This window comes from Elaeis guineensis, chromosome 10 (assembly GCF_000442705.2).
Source record: "Elaeis guineensis isolate ETL-2024a chromosome 10, EG11, whole genome shotgun sequence".
NCBI classification, from domain to species: domain Eukaryota; kingdom Viridiplantae; phylum Streptophyta; class Magnoliopsida; order Arecales; family Arecaceae; genus Elaeis; species Elaeis guineensis.
In genome coordinates this window covers 33196478-33220197 of record NC_026002.2, presented here as the reverse complement: position 1 = coordinate 33220197, position 23720 = coordinate 33196478, and the positions used below count along the sequence as shown (strand labels likewise).

Genomic DNA, 23720 nt, shown 5'->3' with positions numbered 1-23720 from the left:
TTTTCAACCTATGGTTATCTTGAAGGTATTATTTGTTGTCACAACAATCACAGGATTAATAAATCACTACTTCTAAAATGCATGCTTGTGATAACAGCCTTGCTGAGACTAGAGATACTGTTAATGAAATATCTGTCCCATGGATCTAAGTATCTAACTGCATACCAGTCAGGACATGATGCATGAATTTATCACAAGTAGACACTAATAGAATTCAACCAGAAGTCTGTTGTTAATTTGAATGCGTTACATTCAATATCACTTTTGAAAAGTGGAAAAATGCCATATGCATCAGATGAGAATACCTACATACGCATCTAAAATCTTAACAAATTAAGCAAAACCAAGAGATGGTAAGTGACCAAAGAGACGCTGGTACAAATGAAAGAATTGCCTACAACTCTGCAAAATCAACCCACGTAATAAGCTATAGTTGCCAGCATACAGCAAGCCACTTTAACCGAGCATACCGGCCACATCTCAACCCAAACACAGCAGCATGATAACATAAGAACTTGAGAGCAGGAAACAGTTGTATGTCAACCACATCTCAACCCAAACATAGCAGCATGACAGAATACGAACTTGAGAGCTGGAAAGACCAGTATATCCATACACATGCTCAAAAAAGATCCACCTTCTTTTTCTGCATGTCTTGCTTCCACTTGGGCTGCTGGTAGAATGCCTCTTTTGTCATCTCAAAGATAGTCTGGAACTCATCATCAGACAGATAAAACTACAAAAAAAAAAAAAAGAGAGGAAAAATTGAGGGGACCAACAGATGAACCTAAATGAAGTACATTGTTTTAGAAACTGTCAGCAAAATCTAGGATAACAAGCTTCTAAACAAAAAGAGAAATGTTTAAGCATGAACCTCTCTTCGTTTGTAATCGATTCCTCTAACAGGGTTGGTGGACTTGGATTTTAGCTGTTCATAACTGAATATACGTTCACTTCCATCCTCATCTACAGGTGAATCATCTTTCACCTCAGAATCGGCTCCATTATCCTCTGATCTTCTTTCCTCCAAGCTTTCTCCTGCTGAAATTTCTACTGGATCCCCCATCTCAGTGCTTGTATCATCAGTCTTAACACTATCTGTAAGCAATTAAAAGTAAAATTTGATTATCAGCACAATAATTTAAATATAGTAAAGATGAGATCCATTTCGAAGTCTCATCTAGAAGTAGAGATATCATCAGCTGAAAAATGAGACATGTCTGCTATACTCTCACAGCCTCACAGGATTTAACTGACATCATCAATACCTGCAAACACTCCATCTAAATTCTCATAGAGGTTCATGTGATATTAATGCAATAGGAGCATTCATTCCTTGAAAAAAAAGTAGAATGTGATGATAATAATGCAGTATCTAAAATAAGTATTTTTTTTTTTGAAAAAACTCTACAACTCTAGTTTCACCAACCAGCTTATCATACATGAAATAATATCTTATCTCCAAACCAAAACATACCAACAGAAGTGAATGTAGATTAAGGTCTGTCCTGGACCTATCAAAAATAGACTACCCAGTCAAATATCTAAAACCATGGGTCAGTATTGAATCTCAAATTTAGATTCCTTGGACAGCTCTAGGTCTGATTAAATTGAAAAGCAATCAAACACACCCCAAGCCAACACAGCGAAAGGAGGCCTTTATCATCAGACATTCCACCAAGAGTCACATCCACTCTAGAATATTACTTTGCATGCTCACTTCCTAATAGGTTCCACCCCCTCATCAGTTTAAGCATCTTTTACCATTACTATAATTGTTAATACTAATAAGAACCCAATCTCAATTATACTTAGAATTGATATATCCAGAAATGGAAGGAAAAAGAGCTAATTCTTTTTATCTACTAACACCTGATACTGTTTATACTGATAATGTTGAGCATTTACACATCCTTGAGCTTCAAAAAGATTATTTTCCTTGCTCCATAACCAGTTTTACCTGGTTTACAAACTTAAGATATAGACCCTGAAATTCAGACCTAATTATGTCATGAGTCCACCTCAACTGCACCTAACCTTAAAATATTGAATAAGTCTAAAATTAAACCTAGCCCAACTTGTAGGATCCAGACCTCAGAACAAAGGACAATTAGGTCTGGTCTATGCTATGACAGACAAAGACAAAGACCGAACTATTCATCATTCACACAAGGATCCCACAGTTTTGGGGTATGCATTATGTAAATAAACAATTTAGCAAATGTTGGTCTTTCATTGTTCTAAAGGTATTTTAGACTATGAAAAAAGCAGGGCAGTCGCTATGATTGTAAACAAAACTTTGTTCCAAATAATTTTCTAGGATGTTTATGAAACATAACCAGATCCTTTGATTAAACTGGGTGAGCAGGTAAAGGAGGGATCAAAAAAGTTGCATCAAAGCAACCCAAGATTTTTAGGACATGAAAGTCATCTTTTAAATAGATTGCATCAAGGTTTAGCATCTCAGTATCGGACCCTATACCAGTAAAATCCTACTATAGTGTTGGTATGCGGTATGGTATGCTACGGTAGTGTCAGTATGGAGCGGTATGGAGTACCATTATGATACTGGTATAGTATGGTACACTCCATGTCAGGTGGTACAAACCACTGGTATGGCGAACCATGGATTGCATCATTCGATAATATTTGTAGATCTAAAATTCAACATAACAATTTCACACTCTAACATATCATCCCAAGTGCATCTCCCATGGATATCATCATTGGGCATCCAAACATCCCTTCATCTTGAAGAAAAGCAATTACATATGTCAACTTGTTTTACTGACTCAAAAAGCATCACTTCAAGTTATAGCCAACAAAAATAATAATAATAATAATAAGCCTACCAGCAACTGGTGGTTCTGGGGAGGGGCTTCTGCTCCTGAATCGATTAGCGATGCCTTCAGATTGTGCTGCCTGCTGTTCGGCAGTTAGAACAGTTGATAGTGCGGCAACTGCAGCTGCTCTCTGTGATCCCTGGCTTGAACGAGATGGCTTTGGAGCTGCAGCTTTGGGCATAGAAGGATTGAATGCAGAAGATAAGGCAGCCAATGCAGATGCCCTTTGTGTAGGTCCACCATGATTTGGACTACTAGATCTGGCACTGGACTGCAGGATATAATAAACGGTAAATTATGATATTTATAAAACGTAGTAGCATCTACTTACTAGGTCTCAATACACATTAACATATGCATTGGCATATATTTTCAATGATAACTGCATCCACTAGACATGGAAATAATCAAATTATCAATCAAAATGGGCTTATCTAATAGTCAACTACAAAATCTTACCATTTCTCACTTTGTTATGAATGCACTATATCATGTTATGCAGTTCCCTCCAAACATTTTAGTGGCAAATTGTTGTCAGTTAGGCTGCATCTTGAGGTTTTTCCTTTTTTGATGTTATCCTTTACCTAAATTTGAGAATTTCAGCATTTTGAAAGTGGAGCTTTTTTTAGATGTTTCTGAAATTCAATTGCCACCAAATGCCCAGTATAAAATGATCATGACAGGATATGTTGAAAAACATATAAAATCATGAAATGACATGATTTTTGTAGTACATGCAGACATGCCCTTAACATGACTTGGAAAAGCATGGTCCTAGTTCAAACTTTGAAGGAGAATGCTAGATAACAGAAGCTTAAAAGCAAGAGAAAAGGTATACAAACTGCAGCTTCAGCAAAAGCATATGTGGAGTTGAAGCACGTTGTTAAATTATGATCCAAAGATTCTCCAAAAATATCATTCTTTTACCTTTGATCAATCACAGAAGAATAAAAAGAACATTTATGTTGTCTTCACTAGGTCCAGAACAATGAAGATGAAATGGACATGTTTGTTTAGCATATGTATATGTCAAGCGTAGTTAAAGCAAAGCAAAGCTTTTATGAGCTAATTATCGGATTATTGAATGAATAAATATGTTAAGGAATGCATATGCAAGCATAAGTTAACTATAGTAAACACGAGGACATTTAGCTGATCCATGGTCAAACCAAAGAGGATAAAGTTAACTATACTGTACGAAGCTTATGCATCAACATAAGGACAAAGTGACAGAAAAAAAATTTTTTTTTTTTGAAATGATTATCATGTCCAGTTCAGGCTAGAGATGACTCTAGTGGCTAGCATGGAGGAAAATTAAACAAAATTGTTTGAGATACATGTATGGTAGGGAAAATGAACTGCATAATGATTTGGACATCAATAGCAAGAAACTTCTATTTAAGGTGCAACACTGAATTCTGAAACTCAAAAACAGTTCCTGAAACCTTATATTGAGTGATACATTTCCCTACACCTGCACTCATAACACTCAACTAACTAGACTTAGGGAAGTTAATAATAAACAGATAATTAAGCTTTTAAAACAAGCTTTGAGAAGGGGATTTGAAGTCATCTTCCGTCATAAGTGTGCTTCCATCATGAGTGTGCTTGGGTCAGAACAACAAAATGGGTCCAGAAAGCCAACCTCAAGTAGATTGGAAAATTCTTATTGTATTAATTTTTTTTCAAACATATAAATCCTTATCTTTTTCTTTACAAATAGTACTGAAAAAATTCTTTTCTATGTACCTATCATGCACCCATGGATATACCAGGCAACATGCAGTTAGAAGATTGTTTGGTAGATTCAATTTTTCAGAAGGAGAAAAGATAACTTCCTACAAAATGCATAAGCTTCACCTTTAAAAAAATAAAAATAAAAACCTATTCATGATATGTCATAGGGGCCCCTTGGAATAAATTTGAACTTTTTATTTTTTGTTTGTGTTGATTCATAATTAACTTGGGCTCCTACCAAGTACCAACTGTCACAGGCAATATAAGTATGTTCCACAATTAAGCAAAATAAATGTCGTGGTAGCAATTACTGGTTAATAACATGAATCACTACTTAAGGTATGGGTGTTTTATACCACGAACATGAGCTAAAAAACTGGTATGTCCTATATAGTACATCAATATGTGTTTGACATTTATAACCGCATAGATAAAGACACCATAAGTTCTTATTTGTAGGTGCCAACAAGCCCTAGTTTTCTTCCTCCGCCACTATCAAGTGATAAACTACCTAACCTCTGCCTTCTACAGAGGTCCCCCTATTCAGGGCAATGGTAGATGGCAGCTAGCAGTTGGTAGCCTCCTCACTTCTAATCTATAGCAGAGGATGGAATTGCAATGAATAGAAGGCAGAGAATTTCTCTACATATACTAATTCTACATGTTCTGTTTTTTATTATTTTTTATAATTTAAATATGTGCAAGACATATGATCCATGGGTCGCACCATTTATTAGAGGGTTTTGAATAAGGGACTGCAGTTTTCGGCCAGGCTCAGGTCAGCTTCATGCTTACTTTTAAGCATACAAAGTTTTTTGTACTTAGAATTCAGGATCACTTTGGGCCAGTATCAACCATTGCCACATGGACACATAATGTTTTCTGGTAAAAGAAATGTTTGTTCTTTCTAGTTGGTCCCTTACTCCCTTCATATCGGTGTTTGGTTAAATTGTTCTAATCTAAATCATGCTTACTAAACTAAATGTCCTGAATTCAGATATCTCAATTTCATAAAAAGCACAGCATCTGCTTCCACAAATTGTGGGTATCAAGAAGACTATATGATACTGTGAAAAGCATGTGGCCAATATTAATCAAGCTGCATAACCGACAGCCTGCTCTTTGCATCTGAAGAAAGAATTGGAGATATAAGACTTTTGTTTAAGTGGAATAAAGTTCACATTGCCAAGATTCAAGAATATATAATAACAATTTTAATGCTTCATAACAATGATGAAATCTCCAACTAATACATGTCTCTTACTAAACTCTAGCTGAATGACAAAAAGTTGCAAAACTTTATGTCTCTACTTGAATAATAGTGACTGTCAAGACAAATGTTTACCTCAGAAGCTTGGAAGGCAGTGCCAAATAGCAGGGAGAGTTTCTTCTGAAAAGAATTTCCTTGAACCTGTTATTCATTTTACAGTAATCCACATAAGAATCATAGGAACCATGCATATCCCAGAGAAGGAAAAAGATGACTATATCATATGCACAGAATTAATACAAAAATGCTTTGAGATGACTGTGATTAATGTATGGCTTCATCATGCATTATATATCCAATTGATAGAGGTCCATAGGTACATAGGTATATGATGACATAAAACTAACTACATGCATGGATCAGTTGCTAAACCTTAAAAACATACTTCCATATAAATATACTGGAAAAGCTTCAACTTCCCATTGGACTCTTCCTGATAAGATCTTCATGGAGTGAATTTTGACTAACAGTTGTAACACACTAACACCTCAATAATTCAAAGATATGCATATGCAGCTTTGACCATGACTGTGTGCTGCCTCATAGGAAAAAGATTGAGGGTTTTATAATTTTTAAATTTACCAAGGACAGCTGGAGGAGTTCTTAAACAATAACAATATTATTAAATATATGAGATCCTCATCCAAAAAATTACATGTATGATCTGTTCTATTGCCTAAAATGGCTGCCTTCGGATTGCATCAGCCAACACAGACATGAAAAGTGAATATCTTGTTTTGGGTATTCATTCAGTAAAAGATTCCCTAGTTGAGTAAAGGAAAAGGGAAAAGATGATAAAGAAGAAGAAAAACAGGAACATAATAATTTGCAAAACAGATTACACTGCCTTGTGCTGCTTTTTCCAAAATAGCATTGACCTAGACTTAACACAAATCATTGATTTAAAAACAATCAGTTCTCAATCATAAAGCAAACTCAAGACCAAGGTTTTTGGTACCGGTACCGATGGCCGTGCTAGTCGCCGGCCGATACGGTACAGTACCGGTACCATACCATACCGATACGTGGTATGGCCAAGTGTGCTAGCCAAATCAGCACGCCAATTTTTTTTGGGATTTTTTTTTTAGAAAGGTGTATTCAATGAAATTTTTAGAGATTATTGAATATTTTGAAGTTCAAATTGTTATTTAATGATATTAATTAATATTCATATCATTCTGATATAGCATTAATCGCATGTGATATGAATTTAAGAGTGATAGATTTCATTTACCTTTTTTTTAAATTATTTAATTATTTTTATTATTTTTTTAAAAAGATATATTAAAAAATTAAAAAATTATGAAAAATTAATTTGATCTTAGATCCATATAGAATCCTACCATTGATGTTACATATAAATTTCTTAGTCTGTGAACATGCATAAAATGCTACTTTTTCTCAAAATTTAGGCCTAAACTACTATGCGCAAGATGCATCAAAACTTTGATAAAAGGACACCAAATTTATGTTGAAAGTAGCTTGTAACTTGCTCATTAATAATATAATTTTACAGTTATTTTTTAAAATTTAATTTTTTTAAATAATTTTTTTTTCAAAAATATATTTTTAATTATAAAAATTATATACTTAACGAAAATTAATAATTTTAGTGTTATTGTGTAGATCATCTATAAATCTACAACATATATTAAAATCATACAAAAAAATAAAATTTTGACATAGTTTCCCCTTCTTTTTTTATTTTTCATGATTTTTTTTTAAAAAAAAAGAAGAGGGGAAGAGAAGAAAGGAAGCTAAGAAGGAGAACATACCTCTAAGCCATGCTGTTCCAATGATTTCTTGGTATTCTCAGTGTTAGGAAGTGAGAAAAAGTATAAGAGAAATGAAAGAAATAGAGAGGAAGTCTTTCGGCTTCCTCTCTACCTCTTTCTTTCTTTTTGAACCACCGAATTGGGCGGTTCGGTTCAAAATAAGTCTGAACTGACCGGTTCAGGCCATATACCGCCAGACTCAAGGCTGAATCGGATAGTTCCCAAATTTTTTTTTTTTTTGTTCTCGATGCCAAAAACCACAGCTGAACCGGCCCAGTTAGGAGCCGGTTCGGCTCGGTTCGGGGCGGTTCTAAAAACGCTGCTCAAGACTAAAATTTTTTTCTTTCTTAAAATTAAAAAAAAAAAAGAAAGAAATTGGTTTTCCACATCCTGTTTTAGTCCCTTCAGGGCACAATAGCTTGGTTGAAGCTAAACTGTTTGTAGCATCTAATACAAAGTCTAACCAAAACACCCTTAAGGCATACACAGTTTAGCTAACATGGAGGCTTCAATCTAAAATTACACCCCTGAAATCTATGGCTGCAATTAAATCTGAATGTGAGGAAATTAAAGTTAAATGTTAAACCTATTCTAAACCCATATCAATATATCATACTGATCATACAATACTATATTTGTATGCCCCATGATACCTTACATTTACATTACTGACACATGGTACTACATCTCATGTTTCCCATGCCAGCACCAACAAGTGTGCTGCGTCATTATGGTACCACACTTTAAAGTTTAAACTACAGAACCAGGTAGTAGAATCAAAACTTTAAACCTTGCATCTGACTCAAAGCTACCAATTAACTCTACCTTAATATTGCCCTATTGCTCGGTAAAGTGTTTTTCTTTGCTTTCCTAGAACTAAGCGCAAGCATTTTGTTGGGTTATAGTTATTCCACTTAACAAGCATTGTGCAGCAAAACTCAAGAGAGATCTTAGTCATAGCAACTCTTTAGTATTTTGTCAAGTTACCAAAAACCTAATAAAGTTCACTATCTCAACAATGAATTTACACACAAATAAACACCGAGCCAAGAACCAAAAATAATGGCTTAGGGTACAGAACATACAACCGCATTTGTTCCATCCCAGGAGAAATATGTAGTGAAGAAACATGGCTCGTTGCCTTCTGTAACTTTGTAGAGTGGTACATCTGGAGATAACCCTTCCAAGGCTGCTGCAAGCTCCATGTATTTCTGGAAAGTCCCTTCAATGAAGTTAAGCAAAAGAACAAAACACTAGCAGAACAAAAAAAAAATAAAGTTTCCTACCTGACCAATTTCGAAGGCCTTCTGCTTTTCCTTAGGATCCACAGACTGACCAACCCAAATGAAGACCTCTGCATGAGTGTCAAGTATCAATATGTCCTCAGTCAACAGATCATCTTGCGAGAAGTTGTATACTTCAGTAACCTGCAACAATCATTGAGAGGGGGACTCAATAGAAACATTATGACTTTACAGATCAAAAACCAGAGGTAAGGCAAGTAATCTAACCTCTAATTTTCCTGAGAAATTGTTATGCATGCACAAGCAAAAAAGACAGAATCAGATTCAGGTATCATTTCATTCAGATAAAGTAGGACAAGATAGAATATGAATGAAAGTGAGATCATCATAAATTAGGTAGCTAGTTTTGGATGAAAGCTAACCTTTGCTAAAGGAAAAGGTGTACAAGTGAGGATCTCTAACAGTATCCTGTGTGACCTTTCTACTAGTATAACTTTGCTTTCCACCAAGTGCAAACCAAAATGCAGAGCTCTCTGTACCCTCCTTGGCATGTTTCAGCATAGCACCAGGCTGTAGCATTAATAACTCCACAATTATTTAGGGAATTGTTTCCCATAAAATGCAAGCAAATTTGATGTTTCAGAATGTGAAATGCATCCCAGAAAACTACATAGCAACACTCCTTATCAGGTAAATTTATAAAACAGCTCATTTTTCTTTGCAGATTATATAGAAATTAAATTTCTCAATGTACACAATCTTTTGCAAATAAAGTCATTATGAGAATAGAATCTTCTTCTTGATGTTGCAATATATTATATATAAGATCTAAATGCTTATTATGTTTCCATTCTTCATTGATATGTATTCTAAAACAATTATGATACAGCAACATAAGGCTCTATTTTAAATCTTTATAAATTAATATAGATATTTATATCCCTCTGTTAAATATTAGAACAATCCTCTAAAACTTTCTCCACTCCATAAACATTATAAACATAATTTTGAACATAGATTTTACATTTGGTGGATTGAGAAGAGAAAATACATGATAATAGAAAGAAATTCCAGATCATACCTTTAAAAATTCTGCAACTTTTGCAGCGCACTGCTGCTGCTCAAAGGTACTAGAACTCCCATGCCAAATGAAAACAGAATTTCCAGATTGCAACAAGAAACAGTCAGTGGAGCTAAGAGATGTTGCTACCTGAACCATAGATATTAAATGGCATTGATGTTGACATCCACTTCAAAAAATACAATAGTAAGATCCTTGGCTACAACATAAAAGCAAGAATAAAATGGCAACTTTATTTGAGCAAATCAGTAAACTGATATATCTTGATGCTACAACATGACATGTAATACCCCAGGCATTTGTTTAATAAAAAAAGTAAAAATTAATTATTTTGGGCTTGGTTGACAGTTTGAATTAGGCTCAATTTGAGACCAGCCACTACCTAATAGTTTGGGTTTGGCCCATTGGTTGTGAGTCATTGCTACATCTTTACATTGTCCCTAAAAATTTGGATCAGTAAGCATGCCTATTTGGTTTAATAGTATAGGAATCTTAGTAATAATGGTCTACCAGAATTTGTGTTTACGGGTATGTGATAACTTACTTAGTGGTTGTATTTCTTGTTTCAAATGGCACTATTTAAAGTTGATGGGTTTAGCTAATTGCCTTGGAAGCATTATGATTTAATTCTCTTGTACAATGCTATGAGTTGAGTGCTTATTCATGGTACCCTTGTTGAGAGTTGCCCTAACTGTATAAGGATTTTCTCAGGGGAGCTTGCTGTTTGGTAAGGTCCAAAGGTTGAGTTAGTTCAGCCGATGTCGGACTTAGATGTGATGACAAACATGCTCATGTTGACTACATCAAACATGTTCTTGTTTTTTGAGAATTTAAAACTAAAGTAGAAAAAAATTGTTTTCTACTCGTAGAAATAGGAAAAATGAAAGTGATGCCAAATGCAATAATAGTGAAGTATATAGACAAGGAACTGCAAGAAAATCTTCTATATGGATGCACAATCAGAAACATGCCCACAACATGTAAGCATCTATTTTCCTTCAGTAAAGACACAGAATATGAAACTACAAACAAATTATTGATTCATGGCATTCTATATGTTTCCTTGCATCTCTTTTAAAGTGATTTTTTTTTTTTTTGGTGGGAGGGTGTTGATACCTAACTATTTGCAGAATAGCCCTGCAAAAAAAAACTAACACGGATTATAGGATCTGCTTTCCTCTTCAGGAATAAGGTACAACCTACTGCAAAAAAGACATTCGGCAACAACAACAACAACAACAATAGAAAAGAAGCTATGTAAAGCAATACTCATTAATGTATGCACCTATACTGTATCAATGTTTAAGTATTAACTAAAAGGAGAATATGAATTCTTCATTTCTTTTTTGCATAATCATCTTCCTGACCAGGGCAAGGACAAAGAAGGGAAGCAATGATGATAGTAAGACGAACCATAAGTTCACAAGAACCATGAAAAATAAACTACTTGGCAATCCTTTGGAGACCTAGAATTTATGTGAAAATTGAATTTATGTTTTAATGCTAGCAATTTCTAGGTACAGGTACTAGGTTCAAAATGTCCCAGACTGGGTGCAGAATCAGCTTTCCAAAGTGGATTGAGCAACCAAGGTAGAAGTTTCCCGCAACTAAGATCATGTCCACAGAGGTACATACTTCTTTCCTAGGAAAACATGCATCAACAGCTGCTGACAATATTTTTCAGCTTACGGTCTCTAAATTGTTCTCTTTCTAATAAGCATGGAAGGATTGTGGGGAATGCATCAATGAACAAGGTAAACAAAAATATAATAGAAAATTTACATACCGCATCAACTTGTACTGCTTTATTATTGTGAACTGATGTACTAGATACTCGAATAAGTGCAATACCATCAGAAGTGTACGTATCATCATTAACATTCTTGTCAGCAATTAACTTTTTGTACCCAGAACTGATTCCCCCCTACATCAAAAAAAAAAAAAATCAATGTTAGGAAAGATTAAGGTTTAAATGATCAATATAGGTATTGATACTAAGGTTTTAAATCTCGTGGGATGGAGGTGCTCCAGTATCTTCATAGAATGGGATAGATGGTGGGACAGAGGTGTTCTAGTATCTTCGTGGAATGAGATGCCTCGTTGTCCTATTCTGTCTTGATAGTCATCTTGATCATACATCCCGGTAGATATCCTCCATCTCTCTCCCTTTCTTCTTTCCTTTCTTTTTTCTTTTTCCTTCCTTCTTTTCTTCTCTTTCTTCTACCTTCCTTTCTTTCTTTTTTTCTTTCTTTTTCTTATCTTTTCCTTTCTTTTTGTCTTTTTTCTCTTCTTTCTCTTTTCTTTCTTCCTTCTTTCCTTCCTTTCTTTTTCTTCCCCCTTCATTTCATTCTTTCGTTTTTCTTCTTCTTCTTTTCTTTCATTTGGTCCTCGTTTTTATCTTTCTTTCTTTTCTCTTTCTTCTTCTTTCCCTGCATGGATGGTTTTTAGAGTCCTGACCCCATCCTAATCCCATTTTCTCATAGGAACAGGATGGGATGGACAGAATGCCCCCCATCCCACTAGAACATAAAACCTTGATTGATACCTTACTAGAATGGTATGGACCAGTTCTGTATGGTATGATACTGAGGCATAGCATGTGTCCTTGTGCCAGGGCAAAATAATGGAGATGAAACACCATATGTCGGTACATTACCAGTACACCACTATATTAGGTACCGGTAACTTACAAATATGAACTGATACAACTAGTAAAGACTAGTACATGTAGATAGTTAGATCCTTGAGACAGATGTTTAATTAAAAGTTTCCCTAGTCTTAGCAAGGTTATTATCACAAGCATGCATTTTGAGTTTGGTTTATTAATCTTATGATTGTCATGTGGTAAATAGTACCTTCAAGATAACCATAGGTTGAAAAAGTGCAATAAATTGGGGCGGTTCTTTCCCTTGAACAATGCGACCCTGCAAAATCTTCTAGCATAAGTAGAAGCTCTATCCTACTAATGCAACATTGCCTTGCTTAGAATGATCAGAGAATTTCATACCTGAACAGGTCGCCCTTTCAAGGAGTTGCACATCGTGTTAGCTAATTGATTCACCATCATCCGATCATCCTGACATAAATAATATTCAATGACTGAAGAATGGAAGATGAGTTATTGGTTTCAAATTTCTCACGATCTTAAATGCAAGTTGCATAGCACAAAATAAGGATCAACAAATGAACAGAAAGATGAAGAGTATGGCATGAAAAATGTTTGTTTAAATAAGTCTACAGATGTTTTCTATAATTATGAAAGCGATGAAACATTTAACTATAACTAGAAGATTCTAGATTGACTAAAGAATTAGAGACTCAAAAGCATATGCTGCACTAAAACTAAGACAAACAGTATACTTGTGAAAATATGGATACATTGCAACCTGCATAGATGTACAAAAGGAAGACTAGTATGAATACAAAAAGACAAAATAGCCACAACAAGAACCAACAAGTCTTATCCAGTTATCTGGGTTTGCTTGATAAATCCTTGACTAGCCATACTTGTATATTCTTCCTCCATTGTATTTTAATAAAACAAAAAAGTTTTTTGACCATTTTTGCTGAATGATCATTATCCAAATATTTCATAGCACCATCATTCTTGAAATTGCTGATGACTTCACAAGCAACAATCTCAACATTATCTATTGCAAATAATCTGAATGTCGTCAACATATCACAACTCTGCAACACCATTACTTATCATATTTTGCATATCCTACAAATTGAGTAGTAATAATATATCAGTCATTAACATAAAATCTCATTTTAAGCAACTAAATTACATACGGAATCACCTACCTGAATGCTGTCCTTTCCCAGCCAACAAGCTAAAAAGTATTCTTCTTTCTTCTCGCTTGAATGATATGTATAAAGAACAATATAACAATCTCCACTGTAGAATTTACCGATCTCTTCCTTAGGAACTGGGGTGTTGGCATTTCCATTGATTTGCCACACCTGAGAGAATTATAATTATGCTTTCTGATATGATACTATTAATAAATTAGCCTGTACATATTATATATCCTCAAATTAAGATCATCACATACAATAAAAACTGTTAAACAAACCTCAATTTTTCCAGCCCCTTCAAGCAAAGGTGAGACTTCCTCGTTAACTGGACCCCCTTTTGTCATGCCCTTTACATTAACACCCTGTTGCTTTAGCAAAGCTACCAAAACACCAGAGAGATTTTCTTAAGTCAACAAGGATACTTCAGTAACTCGTTTTCTGATTTATCTTACATGTGAAGAATCAACAATTACCTGCTACCTTTCCTCTTCCATCCTCACCACCAGATGTTGCAATACCAGCTGGCCAAGATTCAAAGTAGGACTTAAATGAATGGGTCTCAAAACCTTGAATAACTTGAGTTATGCGTGTCGCCTTTGGCCTATTTTGATTAATGATAAATTCCTGAAGAGTTGGGCCAGTAAATACACTAACTAGAATGGTCACCCAGAAGATAATGATGTCAGGTCCCTACCTCAGCAGCTTTGCTAGCAGCTTTTCTATCCTCCACTTTTGTTACCCGACCAACCCATACAAATACCTCAGCCCCACAATCCAGTAAATAGCATTTGTTATTTTCTAGCATGGCTTTGGATAGTGCACTTTCTTCTAGCTTCAACTGGCCATCATCAATACTGCAGACAAAAAAAAATTGGCATGGCATCATGATACATGAAACTAATTTTATCTTTTCATAATAAAGTTAGGAGTAATATTTATATTTAAGAATTGAGAAGTAACACAAATGGATACTTATAAACAAAAATCTCTGCAAAATAATGCATTCACATGCATTTGAAGATTTTGTGGCTCCAAACAAAATAGCTGTTTTCCTTTCTGCCGTTCAGCTGACTGGTCTCAAGCAAAGACTGGAATTACTATATTTATTTTTGAAAATTTATGATCTGTGTGAATGCACATGAAATAAAGTTCACATTCCAAACCATATTGAAGCATTGTCCAATATTTTCAATTTTTCATTGAAAGGGTCAACACAAAAGTAGCAGCAAATCCTAGAAGTTTGCTTTAAAGCTGAAACCACATTTTGCTTTAAAGCTGAAACTGCATACATATTTCAAGCTGGAATGCTGACAAAAGGATTTAGACAGCTGAATTGTCTAGGGAAGCAGCTTCTCTCTATCATTTTGCAAGTTAAAAACAAGTGAATGTTCATTCTTCTAGCCCCAGCCTACAGCTATTAGTATGAAGTGGAGGGCATGAAATGTGGCAACATTCAATAAGCAATCTGCAGCCTTAATCCAAAATACTGCACTGAAGATATGTATATGAGCTTTAAAATACAGTCCATATGTAACATGCACAACATCCACCATAGTTCCTTTTGAAACAAAGACAGACCATTAACAACATCCATTTTACATTCATAGACCAACCATTCCATCTACAAGAACCAAGTATTTATTTGCTTCCACAAAAATGCAAGAAAAGAATGTGCAGACCTCTGCTGGGAATTAAGTCATGCAATTAGTTAAATCATATTAAAATAGATCAAGGGGCAGTCTAAGCAGTTTAGTTTTTACAACTATGACATTTAACTCAAATAACTGCATGCATAATCAGGCTACAGCGAACAGAATACCATGTTCTTGATATAAGAGTTTCCTTTTACATGCATTACCAGAGATATAAATAGATACCTATAAAGCTTGCCAGGAGTGGATTCCAGAGTATGGTCATCTTCAGAAACAGTTTTCTTGCCAATTGGTGCAAAGCCACCAAATAGGACCCAAAATTCCCCAGAATCGGACTCTGCCTGGAGCTTTCCATCATCTGACATCATCAGAGTCAATTTTTGGATGGATAAAAAGGGCTTAAAGACATAGGCACACATGCAAACCATAGGTTTCTAAAGGATGAGTACTCTCACCAATAATTGCAACATCACACTTTCCCTCGTGGTATTTATCCTTCAAATATTGTGTTACTTCTAAAGCTTTGGCTCTTTCTTGAATATTAGAATTAGCACCATTGAATTGATATATTTTGTTTTCAGTGTCCAAGATAAACACATCATCATGGTTTAGTGCAGAGCGAGCAAATGGAACCTACACAAAATTCATGAATTACTATTTCTTTCGACAACACCAGCTTCAATATTAAAAGTCATAAAAGTACACAGCCCCTACCTGCTTTAATCTACCAACCCGTTTTCCTCTGCAAGTATAGAGACGTGTTTCAAACTTTTCCTCCTCAGGCTTTTTGAATCCAGAAGCAACACCTCCCTCTAGTGGAATAATACATGGTTTGAAGTATGACAAAAACTTGTCGGATTCATGACCCTGGAGTTCCCTATGCTGAACTGCACGGCTTCCAAGGACTGCATCAAGTTCAACAGTCTTGATTGCAGCAGTTCCAGCTTCATCCTAAAATGATTCATAAGATAAATCAGTTAGAAATTATAGTGCAACAAGTTTCTGCACCTGATATCAACAAGTTTAATGAAGCATACTTGGCTGGTGTCTTTTCCAAGCCAAAAGTGAATGTCATATAGATAGGCACCTCCCTTTCCAGCAGTTGTCTGCAGCAAGTAATGCTTCTAGTTAAGTGCAAAAAAGACATAGAAATCATCTTTTATTTCTCTGAAGGCATCAAAAGTAGCACATGAACATATTAAGAGATGGCATAAGAGATCAGAAACAAATTTATGTTCTGGTAATACAAAAATCAAGAATCCAAACAAAGCACAATGGAACAAAAAGAAGATTTTTTTTTTCCACTTGAAAACAATGCTCCTTTCTGTTGCACTTTGATTGCATGCTTGTTTGTTGTATTAACAGAAAAGTAATTGACAAAAAGAAACTGCATCATTTTATGCTTTTTTCTAAAAGCCTAAATTTTACTCCATTCTATGTGGTGAAAGAGAAATTGACAAAAGGAAGTTTCAACAGGAAAACACACAAATACTCTGATTATTTTCTCCATGATCTTGGTTCAAAGTGAACAAGCGAAAATCCAAAATTTCATTTTTCATCTTCTCTTTTTTCTTCCATTGAATTTTCTGTGCTTTTTTCTTTTCTTCGTGGAAGCCAAACAGAGCTTCAAGGGACTCCATATGATTCTCCCCCACTAATATTTGCACTTCTTTTAATAGAAATAATGATGAATACATACAGAACAAGAACAGAGATGGTTATATCTGCACTATAAAAAATTTAAACAAATACATATACATCCAACCTTTTCTCCATGCATTTCAATTTCAAAATTCCACTAATCCCCTGCTCTTTCAAATAATTACATCTTTCGGCATACCGCCATGCATTCAACAATTTAATGAAGAAATTCAAGTATACACAAAACACAATTTATGGAGCATGAACTGTTCAAGGGCCATATTCTAAGATATCCAGATCATGCAAGACCTTGACCATAACAGCCAGTTTGGCTAAAAAAATTGACTAATAAAACCAAAGGATTACGCACGGCTCAAATTATAAGAAAACAAACAAAAGTGGGGGAAAGAAAGTTAATATATATATATATATATATATATATATATATATATATATATATATATAAGGCCTTTCAAAGATATTAGGACCTCTAGTAGTCACAACGAGTGATTAACTTCCTTTCATAATTTTTTTTTTTTCATATTCCAACAGTAGGATTACAAATTCATTCAAGTCAAGAATCCTACTTAGAGATCTACTAGTTAAGTGGATCTTAATAAAACATGCATGACAAACCACTGCATTATAAAATATAAGACCCTGGAAAAGATAAATTAACTCCTATTCATCCATTAAAAATATATATATATACTGAAAACAGGGAATCAAATGCTAATCTCAAGTTTAAGGAAATCCAGTTAAATGCATAAGATGATAAAAAGTTATAACAACTAAAATCCAGAATAGACACTCACAAAAAATCACTGAATGTACTTTAAATTTCACATATAAACCAATCTGCAAATGTAATAATTCCAGGTTAGGACGAAAAATTTATTTTTCCCTAAAGATATTGGGACTAGAATTCCTTTATCCAAAACAATGTAAGAGTCCCCTGGTGGGTGGAAAATCTAAGAGGCAAGAAATGTCGATATTTTGATTACCTGTAAAACAATATAAGAGTCTCCCGAATAGAATTTTCCATAATCAGCTTTCGACAAAGGAACTGGCTGAAAGTTCTCAATCCGCCAGATCTCTGTCCCCCTATGTCATGTTAAGAAATGGTATAGGATGTTCAACAGCATGCCACTTTAAATGCTACCATTAGAACAGTAGCCAGAATCTTTTCATAGAAAAAAATTAGCAACTAGAGGAAAGAAAGGTAAAGGCATCGAATAGAATTTAGTATGAGGATACACTTTTTGGCCAACTCCCTGAAATGCTGGATCAAGATTTTTTGTAGAGCTAGCCATCATGCAGTAACTTTCACTAACCCTTCTCAGAAAACCAGCTGTCTTCACAGACTCAATAAGCTATGCTAATAGCATCAATAATTTACTAAACTACCTGTCACTGCCAGCAACGAGACATTAATAATATAAAATTGAAGCATGTAGCCTAGTACACTATATTCTGGGATTACCAGCCTGAAGCATTCTATATCTGGCAGAGCTTGTAATCCTTCAATAAAAAATGGTCCAGAATCATGCATGGTTTTAGCTCAAAAGATAAAAAGATGATAGCGAAAAGTAAACAAATTAGCAGATGTTAGTAAATCTTACGCTTTCACGAGAGAGAGAGAGAGAGAGAAGGTGAAAGATGTAAGCGTCACCGAGCAAGGACACCTAAAATAATACCATATATGCAAAATGACCAAAATCAAAATTACTACTTAGCAGCCATATTATTTCTGAGAGATTGAAACTTATTAAAATAAGCTAAACTAAAACTAATATAGATGTAACAGTGTCAATCCATATTGCATGTTGCCAAATGAAGATACTACATCATATAAGTATGGTTAAGCACTGATTCAGATCTTCCATATGAACGTATATGATGCAAAGATACACTATAATGCAGGCTGATATGGGTGGGGAACATGAGAGTCAAACCTTCTTAGATTACATACAACTCAAGCCGGTCCAGTACTAGTAGTTTTTCCCCACTTCAAATCCTTCAAGACTTAAACAATTTCTAAGATTTTCTTTTCTCAAGAAAAAATGTCTGGTCATGCTATATTAGGTTGTGTCTTGACCTTTTTCATTGGTTAGTGCACATATTCAGAAACTACTGTATCCATGATCTGCATGAAATTTTAGCATGGTTGATGATCCTCATATTATGGTATTGTTTATGCTTCTAAGTTTGCTTGGATGGGTTAACTTTCATCTCTAAGTGTTGAAAATGTGCACACCACTACTAAAAGCAATGAAAACAGACTACATAAAAAGGGGGAAATGTTTTCTGTAGCTCATAATTTTCATTCTAATTATGTATCTACTGAAAAGATTGTGCAAGTTAAGCTGTAATTTCAATAACACACCAGGCTCTGACCAGCTAGGCATAATTCTTTGTTCTTCAGCTAATGAGTACTAAAGAGAAATTACATTAAATTGGTCAATGTTATACAACATATGAACTCATGGTGGAATATAAATTTGGGCAGCACTCAATCTGAATGCCTGTTTAAGGGGTAATGATGGATGAAAAGGACACTCACAAACAGTTCTGGTCCAAATGACTCCTTTAAAAGAACAGGTTCCACATAGAAGAAAGACAAAACTACTAACAAAAATGAAATTTTCCAAAATATTGCAGCATGTGCATGGAGTGATAAATGATACTAGCTAGATATTGGCACAAGGAGTCACATATTCTGAACAATTAAAATAATAGGATATGTTAACACAGTTACATAAATCTTGGATATGTTATACGAGTAATGGAATATATATATAGATACAGATATCCATACATATATATATGTGTGTGCACATGCGTGTGTGTGTACATATGTGTGTATATATATGTATGTATGTATGTGTGTATAAATATGTATATATATCTATGTATACATATGTGTGTACACACACACACACATATATATATATATATAGAGAGAGAGAGAGATTTGGCTACATTCGAGTGGATCTCCACTCAAATCTGGCCAGATCTACATTAGACAAAGGGAGTCCCGCATCAATGATACGTGCTGTTGAATGTGAAACTCTATATCTAAACTGCTTATACAGGAAAAATCATGTGATTTGCAGACCCCTAGCCTATACATTGAATGATCAATTCAAAAACACATCTAAGTTAATTTTGTTTAGGTTATCCAATATTCTGACCACTTGATGCATATGATGGAAGTCTCCAAATCACATGGTTTTTGGTATGTAAATAATCTAGAGACAGTAGATCACATCCAATGGCTCGAGACATCAATGTGGGAACCCTATTATCCAATATAGATCTGACTGGTCTGAGTGGAGATCTACTCAAGTGTAGCCAAATCTAGCTCACATTATACCACCTATACTTTAGTAATCTTGCAGGCTACTCAGTTTATGATGCAATCTAGACCAGGAGTTACCCTGAATTTCTAAATAGCAAGTTGCTGTTCTTCCATTATCCCAAAATTGAACAACAACGATGTCATTGATCTGATGTTGTAGCTCAGGTTTATTGTATTAGTCTTCGAAATGAGTTAGAATCACAGACCTTAACACACTGCATTTTCATCTATAACTTAATCAGCTGCAAGGAAAAGGATAACATATTCTAATGTAAAAGGAGTTCTTTAAACTAGTTAAAAGGATGCAACTTCATGAATTAAATGATGTAACAGGAGCAAGGAATTGTCCAGAATTTGGCATGCAATACAAGATGACATGGTCAATACATATGTAGAATGCCAGAAATAGCTTACCAGACTGCCCTAAAGATTATACAGGAAATTAACAGAAACATTGTGCACCAGGCTTTCACGGTAACTGTTGCACAAGTCTCAACTACCTAGATAGGGATCCTGAACAATTTACAGTTTCAAAAAAATTGAAATATGCATATCAAATACTCTCAACCTAATGGAACTGGTCATGTTAAACACGATCCCAAAGATGGGGCCTTCTAAAACTGGGGGTTCTCGCATACCACCCATGATAAAAGAATGATGGACATAATTTAATGCCATGATGATATTTTTGCAACTTCTTGAGGCTCACAAGTAGCAAGCTACCACACAGAGTGAATAATATCTTCAACACGAAGTATATGCATTGATGTCAAAATCTGACTTGAAAAGTGAAAGTACTGGAGAGAATGGGAAAGCATAGCATCCTCTTATGTCTATATAATCTATAGATAGCATTTAAGATTTTCATAATACAATTCTTCTACGTTATCTTCAAAAGTTGTAGGAAAACATAACAACGAAATGCAAGTTAATTCTCTCTGAGGATCGCTCCTTAAATTTTCTAATCCTCAACGTATCAGAAATTCATATCTCGACCATCTTCTTGCATGTATCAAAGATAAAGCATGGAAGTTCGTTTCAAAAGCCATCGAGAAGCGAACTTAATCGCATATACCCATTCTCCACGCCCTTAAAGAATCAGATAAAAGAATCACGTATGTAAAGTGTCACCTTTTGCCAAAACCAAATCAAATTTCCACCAATAACTTGCATGCTATGCAGCATAATTCAGTCAGGATCATATCACAAAACCAAAAATCTACACAAAACTCCAGAATCCCACAGCAGATCGAAACAGCAAAGATGGTTCAAAAAGAAAAAACTAATAATAAAACATTCAATTCTACACCTGATCCCCATAAAATTAAATCAAACAAACAATTCCATGAAACGAAAGCCAAATCGAGGAATTTAACGCCCAGATCAGAATAAACACATGCAACAACATCTGGCATCCGAGACAGAGTGAGTGAGTGAGAGAGCAGAATCTGATCCAATATCGGGGGGCACGAGAATCGATCCATGAGAATCGAAAAAGGAAAAGGCAATGGAATCCATGGAGCATTCATCAGAGAGGATCGGTACCTCAGAAGAAGATCCGAGGACGACGTCGGAGAAGGATGGGGGAGAAAAGGTGGTGGAAAATGGGAACAAAGGAATAGAGGCAACGAGGCCTCGATAGGTGACGAAAGGGGCGATACTTAAATGACGATTGCTTTCTCTCTCTTTGTTTGGCACAAAAATCGCATGCGGGCTTCCTATTTTACCGCATTCCCTGTCATGCGAAGCGCAAAAATTGAAGAATTTCTCGCGCAAACGCAATTATTAGTCCACTGATCCAAAATAATAATAATAATAATTTATAATTTATATTTTTAAAATATATATTTTATAGATATATATTATATATCGATATATATTATATAAATAATATAGATCAAATAAATTAATCACTAAATAAATTAATATATATCAAAAAATAAATTAATATATAATTTCAGAATATATGAAATTAATTAATATAATTAAATAATATATAATTATCAAATTGATGATCTAGCAATCCAATACATATTTTTAAATAAATTAATATATAATTTTAAAAAAATCATATTCACTGATACATATTACATGGGTAAAAAGTACACATTCATCAACTTTTCGAAGGATATTGTAAGTTTCTTAGATATATACATCTAGTAACAATCTAATATACATCTTCAAATAAAAATTATATTCTAAAAGTTATGTATCAGATCATCTGCAAATATGTATTGAATTATTATTGGATATGTATCAAAAAAATTTATAGTATATTTTACAAAATCGATAAGCTATATATTATCTGGCCAAGCAATGCGTACTAATAAATATGATGTTTCAAAAATTATATATTAATTTACTTAAAAATATATATTGAATTGTTATATTAATAATTTTTTGAATATGTATTATCTATCATATATTGTATATCAGTAAACTTTATGTTTTAAAAAATTGTATGTTAATTTATCTATAAATATGTATTGATTTGTTATTTGATGCTTACCTTACTCAGTGTATATCATTTGATTACATATATTTTATAAAAATAAAAAAAAAATTAATTATAATATTGATGATTTCATTAATAAGATTGGAACTCTAAGATAGTTACATGAGAAAATATGATAAAATAGAAAATCGGCCTATATTCCTATCTCCAATGCCTGTCCAATGTGATTTTTATTCCATCCTTAGCCTTACCTTTTTTAAAGCCTTCCCATAATTTGATTTTTTTTTTTTTTGCAAATTTTGGTTACATTGAATGTGATTCGGTTTTTTTTTTCAGAAAGAAAAAAAAATCAGAAATGGATAGAGAGAGAAAGAGAGGGAACCGAACCGGAGTCGAGAAGGGGGAAAGATCTGGTCCGCGTCGGATTGGATTAAATTGGAAGGACGTACACCGGGTGGGATACCTTCCGTTTTCCATCAAAAAAAAAATGGAAGGACGTAATTTGGTCGTGGCCTACAATAACAATGGCGTCACGAATCAGCCTTCGTTTTTTTACATGTTCAACAAGAAAGCTTTTTTACACGTTGATTCTGTGCGGTGTACATGCATTATATGAACGGTTGTGATTCCATCACAGACCCACTAACAGAATATGAAAATATGAAAATATTTTTGTTTTTTTATACTGTATATATATATATCTTTCTTTTTTTTTTGGCTCAACATGTGAAAATTTTATGTATGTTTGCAACTGTTTAGGCAGAATGGTGAAATCAGCCTTCAAAACCTTACCATCATATGTAGCAAGACCATAACAAACATTTAAACTGTTTTTCGGTTGGAACCATCATTATGTAACA

At 34.3% G+C, this 23720-nt stretch overlaps 1 protein-coding gene across 3 annotated transcripts; it reads right to left on the bottom strand.

Moving 5' to 3' along the window:
* Positions 1–401: 401 nt before the first annotated feature.
* LOC105052743 (villin-2) lies at positions 402–22113 on the bottom strand. 3 transcript variants are annotated; one of them, XM_019853150.3, is made up of 25 exons: positions 21951–22113; positions 18667–18729; positions 18528–18565; positions 18302–18457; positions 18049–18148; positions 16441–16509; positions 16118–16354; positions 15859–16036; positions 15629–15761; positions 14446–14605; positions 14225–14375; positions 14030–14130; positions 13758–13916; positions 12958–13026; positions 12806–12874; positions 11737–11874; positions 9951–10079; positions 9292–9439; positions 9137–9147; positions 8912–9052; positions 8711–8836; positions 5926–5991; positions 2853–3114; positions 875–1098; positions 402–736 (listed from the first exon to the last, which is right to left on the bottom strand). In XM_019853150.3, exons 4-25 carry the CDS (start codon positions 18358–18360, stop codon positions 623–625), a joined length of 2844 nt encoding a protein of 947 aa, XP_019708709.1. In that variant the 5' UTR covers positions 18361–18457; positions 18528–18565; positions 18667–18729; positions 21951–22113; the 3' UTR covers positions 402–622. The 3 variants fall into 3 exon arrangements, with proteins under 3 accessions (XP_019708709.1, XP_029122673.1, XP_010931980.2); XM_029266840.2 differs by lacking the exon at positions 18528–18565; XM_010933678.4 differs by lacking the exons at positions 18528–18565; positions 18667–18729.
* Between the last annotated feature and the right edge of the window lie 1607 nt (positions 22114–23720).

Bases quoted from the DNA above. Each gene is read 5' to 3' on its own strand.
- LOC105052743 (XM_019853150.3), bottom strand. From the start codon at position 18,360: ATGATGGCTAGCTCTACAAAAAATCTTGATCCAGCATTTCAGGGAGTT. The intron at 18,149-18,301 runs GTATCCTCATAC...AACATGACATAG, and splicing joins CAGGGAGTTGGCCAAAAAGT to GGGGACAGAGATCTGGCGGA. The intron at 13,917-14,029 runs GTTTGTTTAACA...TAATTCTCTCAG, and splicing joins AAGGGGCTGGAAAAATTGAG to GTGTGGCAAATCAATGGAAA.